Source organism: Lepidochelys kempii, chromosome 1, assembly GCF_965140285.1.
Source record: "Lepidochelys kempii isolate rLepKem1 chromosome 1, rLepKem1.hap1, whole genome shotgun sequence".
NCBI classification, from domain to species: domain Eukaryota; kingdom Metazoa; phylum Chordata; order Testudines; family Cheloniidae; genus Lepidochelys; species Lepidochelys kempii.
In genome coordinates, this window is record NC_136380.1 from 82,762,149 (window position 1) to 82,771,231 (window position 9,083).

General features: G+C 45.6%; 1 protein-coding gene across 2 annotated transcripts; it reads right to left on the reverse strand.

Moving 5' to 3' along the window:
* Positions 1-5,293: 5,293 nt before the first annotated feature.
* Positions 5,294-7,266, reverse strand: POU4F1 (POU class 4 homeobox 1). 2 transcript variants are annotated; one of them, XM_073326726.1, is made up of 3 exons: positions 7,144-7,266; positions 6,049-6,316; positions 5,294-5,979 (listed from the first exon to the last, which is right to left on the reverse strand). In XM_073326726.1, exons 1-3 carry the CDS (start codon positions 7,264-7,266, stop codon positions 5,294-5,296), a joined length of 1,077 nt encoding a protein of 358 aa, XP_073182827.1. The 2 variants fall into 2 exon arrangements, with proteins under 2 accessions (XP_073182827.1, XP_073182741.1); XM_073326640.1 differs by having other exon boundaries at positions 5,294-6,316.
* Between the last annotated feature and the right edge of the window lie 1,817 nt (positions 7,267-9,083).

Consider the following 9,083-nt stretch of genomic DNA (forward strand, 5'->3'; position numbering starts at 1 on the left):
TCTGTTTAAACTAGCAAAAGCAAAGTCATGTCAGTTAAAGACAGGTATACAGCATTAGTGGTCTGCTTGGGCCAAATAAATTCCTGGTGTAATTCCATCGCATTCGTCTGAGTTACACCAAGATCAAAGCTGGCCCCGTTTGCCTCGGTATTGTTAGCAGTGGAGAAACATTAGATCCCCTGCAGTGCCTAATCACAAAGGGCAAGTTAAGGTTGAGGTGGAATCTTAGCACTGACTTTCACTGACTTTGGAGGTGTATAAATCAAATGCTTCACACTACGCCCGGTTTATCCTGCAGCCCTTACTCAGACCAAAGTCTGGCGGGATGGAATGGATGTGTACAAGATGAACTCTTAAAACTCTCAGACCAGGTATATTACAGACCGTAACTGACAGGGGCTTGCCTGGTTAGGGACTGAAAGATCCAGCCCTTGTGTCAAAATCCGTTCTTTATCCGAATGGTGCAAAGCCAACAGTTCTCTAGTAGACACACTCTCTGCTCGTGTAGAAACACTTGCGTTGTGTTGTTGTTGTCTGTTTGCTCAATCAAATATTAATCCGTGAGCTCCTCTTTTAGGTTAACTTTACCCCGTGGAACTTTTTGATTTGCCATGTTACAGATACCTACCTGATTGCTATTTTTCACTCCAATCAGATTCCAGTAGAAATGACCTACAACCATATAAAAAAAAATCAAAACGGCTCTCGTACGAACCAAGTCTGTTTCACATTCTAGGTTTTCAAAGAAAAAATGTTTTCCAAAAGCAGGGGGGGGGGGTTGTGCAGAACGCCTCCCATCAAGCTGTCTTGACAACAATTACTAAAGTTTTTAATTAGCCTCTTGTTATAATTCATTTTATTAATTTTCTAACTCTCAGTCCATGAATTATTAAAGGCGGCTCTGTAATTGTATTTGCAGCTATCCCTTTGTAGTGCACGTGATCGAAAGCTGCTCTGCAGACCCATCGCTCTTCTGGCATAGGGCCCATTTATACCGAGAAGGGGCCTAGACAGCAGTGAGCACTAATATTTTATCAACTATTAAATAACATAATTACTGATAATAATATGTTTGTCTCGCAGGTGGAAATAGGTTCCCATGCGATTTGGAATTCCGCTGCTGATAATTTAAAGTCAAATAAGCTTTTCTCCTCTTTTTGAATCAGCAGGTAAATATAATAAAAGCTTAAAAAAGACATCGGCTGCAAAGCAAGACCTAAATAACTGGAGGGATTTTAAATCGTTTGGGAAAAGCCGGAATAACAGAGAGGGCAGACGCAGCAGTATCCGCTTTATGCGATCAAAAGTCCGTCAGAGTTAAAATAATTATCTTTTGACAAATCTGTCTCTGTGTGGAGGGAAGACGGAATGGGTGGGGGTCGGTGGGGATATTGACCATAAAAACTGTGCTGTAGGACACTTCATGCTCCTTCTGGGGAGCCTGTTACTTGTTGAACCAGGACCGAATTAGTCTTAATATCACAGGAGAGTAAAAATCAATACTACCATGGCAGTGGATGTCTATTATTCATTTATGATGGTCTCATCTAAGTTGAAAGCAATTGGAGAACAAGTGTTAAACAGAAATTCCAGAAGTCAGTCTAGGTCTTAAGGAGTTGGCTGGGAAATCAGACCAGGAAATCGACAAGATATAGCAAATGTGAAAAATATGAAAGGAAAGAGACTAAGGTACAAACGTTTCCTCACTCTTCCACGGCAGGGGTCACAGGTTCTGAAATGGATAGAAGTTCCGAAGATATTAGGTTGTATATTCTAGAATAGATCCGCAACATTTTCCAGCATGGAGAATAATTCTAACTTTTTAGCAACCAACTTGAATTCCCTGCTCAGGCGATTACATATTTCTTGACACTAGTTTGGGATGGATTTTCTCCCTTTTCAGCCTTTTTAAGAAGCAAAAGTTTAACCAGTCCTTGTGACTTGTTCTTGCACACTTTCCTCTCACCCCCCCACCCCGAGCTATTTTCAGTGAGTTGGTTAAAAAGGCCTTATTGTTCTTGGGATTCTGTCGTGAAGTTTTCAGATCTATTCAACAGAAAGCAGAGCATTCTGGTTTTGCACAGTTTCCTACCATAAAAAAATAGGAAACTCTGCAAAGCTGTTATTTTTTTTTCATTATCTGTTTTATTAACATAGTATTTTCTTTGTACTCGATAAGGATTGTACTTAATACAAAAGAAACTTCTTTACTTTTCAATACATACATTGTCATGGTTGTATAATACAAACGTGTTGTCCGCTAACATTTCAGTTTGGGGGAAGATTAAAAAAAAGTTTGTAATTTATTTTATTTGTTCATTCCTGACTCTCCAAAAATGATATCCGGTAATACTTTTCTATAAAATAACATTTTTTACAAATGCATTTATTAAAAATTCTGATGACATTTCAAGTTCATAACAACAGAAACAAGTCAATTTCCGGTGGACGAGCTCTATTTTTTTAAAAAATACCTTTAGTGCTTTTGTTTCTAACATCAACAGTTGCTTAAAATCACAGCTTTTTGAACGTTTTATTCTTTTCTGAACATCACGTTAAGTGTCTTGATTCACAGATTTACCGGCAAAATTAAAAAGATTTGGCTAAAATAAATCTACAGAAGAAATAATCCCAGCTATTAAGTAACTTTTTACATTTGGCATCTGATCTAGTCACATAGGTCATCAGAAAAGAAAGAGGTTCTTTGATCACTTGAAGCAGTAGGTGGCATCCTATACGTTCCTAATGAACAATTGCATTTACAACGTCAGGAGAGATCAGTTTATGATTTTCATATTTATTAACACAAAATAAAAATAAAATATTTTGTTACATAATTAAGTGCAATTAGGCCAGTCAGAACAACATATAAACCTGAAAGCACCAAGCTTTTTTTTTCTTTACACATATTTTGTAGGTGCATAATCCTTTCCAGCAAACTGAAAAGAAATACTTCAGAAGTCCTTTTTAATTTTACTTTGATTTATATTTTCTGCAGTTATAGAATAAACTTCAAGAAACACACGCAGCTAATATATAGTTAATTTTATTCAGAGCACCGATTTTCACATAAGAGCTATCTCAAAGTAATGATTTCTGAATTTAGCAGAAAAATACATCTCTCACTATTTTTATTTTTTGGTAGAATTAGTATGTGTCTAACGGCTATCCCTTGAATTTATCAGCCGTGACTCAGAAATAAACATAAAAAGATGCACCGAATAATAAACTTTTCTGTTTTCATGTTTGTTTTATTTGTAAGTGTGCTGGGACTTATCTCCCTGTTGTATTTTGTGTTACAGAAATATTTCTGAAAGAAATAAAAGTAATATAGTAAAGACACAACCAAGGAGAAAGCTCAGCAAACATACATGGACAGGTAGATAATTCAGTGAGACATTTCAGGATCCACACGTGGTTGCAGTTTGTAACCATTTTTTGTGTATGTGTGTGTTGCATTAACGAAAATATTTACAATCTTCTTCCTTTTAAAAAAAATCTAAATACAAGAACGGTGACAAGAATGTTTGTGTTTTCGGTGAAAACAGGCAGTAAACTGTGAAATTACACCATCCACAAAAGGTTCTACCAGAAGCTACTCTATTTTTAGTGCTCAGTTTCAAAATGCATAGAATGTTTGCGCTGCAAACAATGATACACAAAATAATTAAATAATCAAATAAATAAATAAATAAATAAATAAATAATAGCGAGACCTTATCAGGGATCTTTCTGTGCCTTTTTTAGGTCATGCATGGTTTCAGTCTTTGTTTGTTTGTTTTAAACAGCAGGGTGTTTTCTTTTCAGAAATGCCTTGTTTTTAAAGCCTTTCCAATAACACCAGACCCAGTGAATGTCTTTTGCACACAGCTGGTATTTTATCCAACGAGCTCTGGCCATCTCTCTTTCCCCCCTCGCCCCCCAATCTCCGAGATATAATGCACCTTTATCTTTAATAATACGGAATAATTGTTTTGCTTTCCAATTTGGGAGACCGTGAATAGTGCAAATGTAACCATACAAAACAATTCCTCTACCTAACGTTTATTATTTACAATAAACGATTTTTAAACCCAAACGTTTTCCCCCTCAACATGCAGACCCCGCAGAAATAAATGTCGTTTCATATCCTGCCTCTTTATAATGGTGATTTCGCTTGCCTACTTAGTAAAATAAACCCTGTTACTAACAGGAAACCTTCTACCACCGCAATCCGCTAAACCTCTCCAACAGATTTGGAAGAGATGCCAGAGGGGAAGGACACATTTAACCCCGAGACTTAATGACTCAGCGCATGTTTTCTTCTAACGTTAACAGGGCAGCCAGTGCAGTATAACAGCTAACGTCTGCATTGTATCTCTAGCTAGATGTATCTCTATAGAGATATGGATCTCTCTCTAGACATAAACACAAAGCACATACAGGGAGGAAAAGGAACAAAGGAGCAAGTAACTTTTTATATAGCTCGTTATAAAAATGGTTGGCTTCCCTAGCAGAGGGAGGGCAGAAGAAGGGGGAAATTTCCCGGAGTATAAAGCCAGTGATTGAGCATTCACTCTTAGCTAGCTAATGTTTGTGAAACAAGGGCCAGAATCTCTTTCTCTTTCCCCCTACCACATCCCCCCAGGCACCGAACCGACTTGGGAACTGCAAAAACACCCCTCTCCAAACCCGCAGTCACACAGAGAAGAACCATCACGAAGCCTCATAAAAAACATAGTTAAAAACAAAAGAACAAAAAGAGACCCAAACAAAAACAACGAGCATCATCACCAATAGTTTCACCTTCTGGGTTGTGGTTTGGTTTTTTTCCTTTTAAAATTGGTGACTTAGGGTTTGTTTGTTTTTTTTAAATCTATTTATTTGTAAGTTTTGTGTGTGTCTCTGTGTGTTTACGCTTGGGTTGTTCTCGCGCTCTCTTCCTGTAAAGGGGGCGATCAGCCTGCAGAAGTGCCCCCCATGGATTTCTAGAGCATTTACTTTTGCTCTTCTTCTTGTTGTTCTCGTTTCTTTTCCTTTAGAAGTTTGTTGTTTTTGTTGTTGTTGTTTTCTCTCCCCAACATTGTTCCTTGGTCCCCAGGAGATTTTGAGAGTGTCTCTGGTCAAACAAGAAGTCCACTGGTTCCTCCAGCCCGCTCGTCCTTTCCACAATCTCCCCTCCCACTCGCACCCCCCCCCGCCCCGCAATCTCCCTCCCTTCACTCCCAGCCCCCCAACAGTCCCCCCCTCGGTCCCCTCCCTTGGCCCACACTCCAGGGGATGGAAACTTGGCGCGTTGGTTTTGTTGGTTTGCTTAGTAGGTGGCGGAAAATTTCATCCTTTTTTGCTTCTGTCTCTGGTTGCAAAACCAAACCCGCACCACGTTCTTTTTCAGGTCCAATTTCTCGGCGATGGCGGCGATCTTCTCGGAGGAGGGCCGGGGCTGCACGGCGAAGTACGCCTCCAGGGAGCGCTTCTCCGGGGCGGCGATGGAAGTCCGCTTGCGCTTCTTCTCGCCCCCGTTGAAGAGCTCGGGCTTGTTCATTTTCTCGCGCTGGGCGCCCTCGGCCTCCTCCAGCCAGGCCTGCAGGATGGGCTTGAGCGCGATCATGTTGTTGTGGGACAGGGTGAGCGACTCGAAGCGGCAGATGGTGCTCTGGCTCAGCGAGCCCACGCCGGGGATCTTCAGGTTGGCCAGGGCCGAGCCCACGTCGGCCTGGGTCACGCCCAGCTTGATCCGCCGCTGCTTGAAGCGCTCGGCGAAGGCCTCCAGCTCGCGGGGGTCCGTGTCCGAGTCGCAGATGGAGGCCAGGCCGGCCGCCCCCACCACCGCCGAGGCCACCTGCCCCGCCGCGCCGTGGTGAGCGGCCACCAGCCCCGGGTGGGGCAGGCCCGAGGGCATGTTCATGGCGGCCGGGTGCGACAGGTGGCCCAGGCCGTGCATGTGCGAGTGGGGGTGGGCCGAGGTGGAGATCAACCCCCCCCCGCCGCCGCCGCCGCCTCCCCCTCCACCTCCGCCGCCGCCGCCACCGCCTCCGCCCCCGCCGGCCCCTTCGTGCCCCCCGCCGCCGGCCATGAGCGCCAGCGACGGGGAGGTGATGTGGTCCAGCAGGTCCCCGGGCTCCAGCGCCTGGTGGTGGTGGTGGTGGTGGTGGTGGTGGTGCGCCAGCGGCACGGTGGAGGTGGAAGTGCACGGCACGCTGTTCATGGTGTGGTAGGTGGCGTCCGGCTTGAAGGGGTGGCTCTTGCCCTGGGACACGGCGATGTCGACGGCCGCCAGAGCCTCGGCCCGGGCCAGCAGGGTCTCATCCAGGCTGGCGAAGATATTGCTCTGCAACTGCAATCGACAGAAAAGGGGGGGCATAGGGGGGCAGAAAGGGGGGCAGAGAGGAGGGGAGTGGGGTGGGAGAGAGACGCGGGAGGGGGTAAACGCCGAGGAGAGAGGGGAGGCGAAGTGGGGCAGAGAGAAGAGAGGAAAGTGGAGGGTGGGGAAAGCAGGGGCAGATGGGGGGATATAGTGGGGGAAGACCGGGCAGGAGGGAACGGAAAGGGGGGAGCAAGCCAGGGAGGGAGGGAGAAGAGAGGGGAGCCCACAGGGGAGCCCAAGGAGAGGGGGAGTGAGGAAATGGGGGAGCCGAGAGAGGGGCGAATAAAAGGGAGCAGACCCGGGAGTGGGAGTAGAAGAGAAAATAAAGAGAGGAGGAAGGTGGGAAAAAAGAGAGGAGGAAGCCGGGCAAGGAGTGGAGGAGAGCAGCAAAGAAGGGAGCAGAGAGAGGAGGGAACCAGAAAGCGGGGGGAGGGGGCAAAGAAAAAGAAAAGAAGGGAGAAGAAGAAATGGATATGTAACTCTCAGCTGGGGAATTGTGTCAAACACCAGCGCGCATACAGAACATTCCTTTCAGAGGCCGAGTCATAAAAATTAATACCGAAAGTGGAGGAAGTCGGAGACTCGTGTGAACACCGCTTTCAAAAAAGATCACAGGCGCTCAGATGATTGCAGAGGAGGACATGAAAAAAACATTAAGCGCCGCTTGTCAAAATGTGCCTCGCAGCGGTTTTTTTATTAGTGCACATACATGCAGTGTACAGGGGGAGAGAGAGAGAGAGAGAGAGAGAAAGAGACAGAGAGAGAGAGAGAGAGAGATGCAGCGGCTTGCCCCTTACCGGCGGAGTTGGTAGACAGGCTCTTCTTATTGCTTCCGAGCTGGAGTGCAGCGAGGGGTACTTGTGTTCGGGGAGGGTGGGATGCATGGCAAAATGCGGCTGTTTGCTGTTCATGGACATCATCTTGAAGGCTTGGCATGTAAATCCACAAACACTCCTGAAGTAAGGGGAAAAGTGCTCTCCGGGCGCTCTCCTCCTGCGGGGGATGAGGGTGCAGCGGCAGCTCCCACTGCTGGTACCGCTGTTTCTTGGAGCTCCCTAGGACCGCGCAGTGAGACTCCCTCCAGCCCTCTCGGTCTCACTTATCTGTCTGCTCTATCCTAGCGCTGGGCTGAGATGCGCTCCGCTTACACCTGAGCCCCACATCTCGTGGCTACGGACCCTCTCGCGAGAGCTGGGCGCTCCGGCTTTGAGAGACATCAGCTGTCTCCCCCTGCCTCCTCCTCCTCCCCCCCCCCTCCTCCCGCCCTCCCGCTCTCTCCCTCCCTGCGCCTTGTTGCATCTCCTTGCGCGCCTGCACGGCGAGGCGGTGCCGGAGTTTGAGAGCTGCTCTTATAATGACCACCAGGATGGAAGGGCAGTGCAGGTGCTACACCTGTAGCTGCAACACACGCGCATTGCTCGCCTTTCTAATCGGACACAGGGCCACCAACGCGCGCATCTGCGTACTCTGGGCCTGCACGTGCACCTGCGTCTAATGCACGTACATGTATACACGCCCAGATCTCACACGCAGTACAATGCAGTGTGCATGGCTATACAGCTCTCTCTGGGTTTGTGCATGCTTAGGTGCTGGTACTTGTAATGCCCATATCTGATTTCCTACTTGGCTTATACATGGTGTCTAGTTACATATAGTTATCATTATTTAAAATAATAACTGGATTGTAGCGAAAGAGGTGTTAATTCCCTGTGCTCCTGTGTAGTCCTTCAGAGAGACGTGTGTGTCCCTGTGCTGAGGATTCTCAACACAGAAAGGGACAGTTTTCCAGCCTAAGCCTGTTACTTTTAAGAATTCTAAATAGGCTCCTTGAGAATAATCATTGTGACAGACATTGGTTTGAAGCAGTCAGGGTCTATTGATTTCCATATAATTTCATTCCCCCCTCCCCATCTAGTTTTGTTGCAAATATTATTGTGTCAGGCACCGCTAGTGACAGCCACTTAGCCCACAAGGAGCAGGTGCTTTCTACATGGGAAACACTGTTGAAATGAAATTGTGCGTTTCCTTTTTTGCAGCCTGTAAAATCTCTCTTCTTAGTCGTGTGAAAACCCACGTCTCACTCCGGCATGACTTGAAGCATCAAATAATCACAAAGCCTTTTTATTTTTAAAACTACGGGTAGTTTGGTTTCTTTTATGAAGAGAGAACACAGGGAAGCTAGTCTGAATCGCCTTTATAGACATTACTGCAGAAAGGAAAAGGAGGAAGAGGCTGGAAAATAACATTGTTGCAATTATTTTTGTCTGTGTTTCTTCCCAGTTTTAGTGTTGCATTTAGATGAAACGGTTAGGAAGAAAGAATAGAGTAAAGATTCACAAATATATTGATGACTAATATTTTGGGTTATGGCCCGATCTTTTTTAGAGTGGAATTCTCAAATTAACTGCATGTAGTTAAAACCGGTGGCAGCCAAACCCCTTAATTAATCAACCTGTAAATGTGTCTCTCACGTTTATGATCAACAACTGGGATTAATTTGAATCCGAAGGGAACAACACAGGTGAAGCCAGTCCACTGGGGCACTCTAATGATAACCCTGGGTGATAGCCCAGATGTTATCACGTCTGCTCCAGGAGTGCTAAAGACAGGCACCAGGAAAAAGCAGCCGGGTGTTTGTTTGAGGCAGTGATCTGATAACCGATCTGCCATGTGCCACCCTTAAAGAGTGTCGGAATAGCTGTATCTCTCATTCATTGAGATTCGTCTATGTACATAT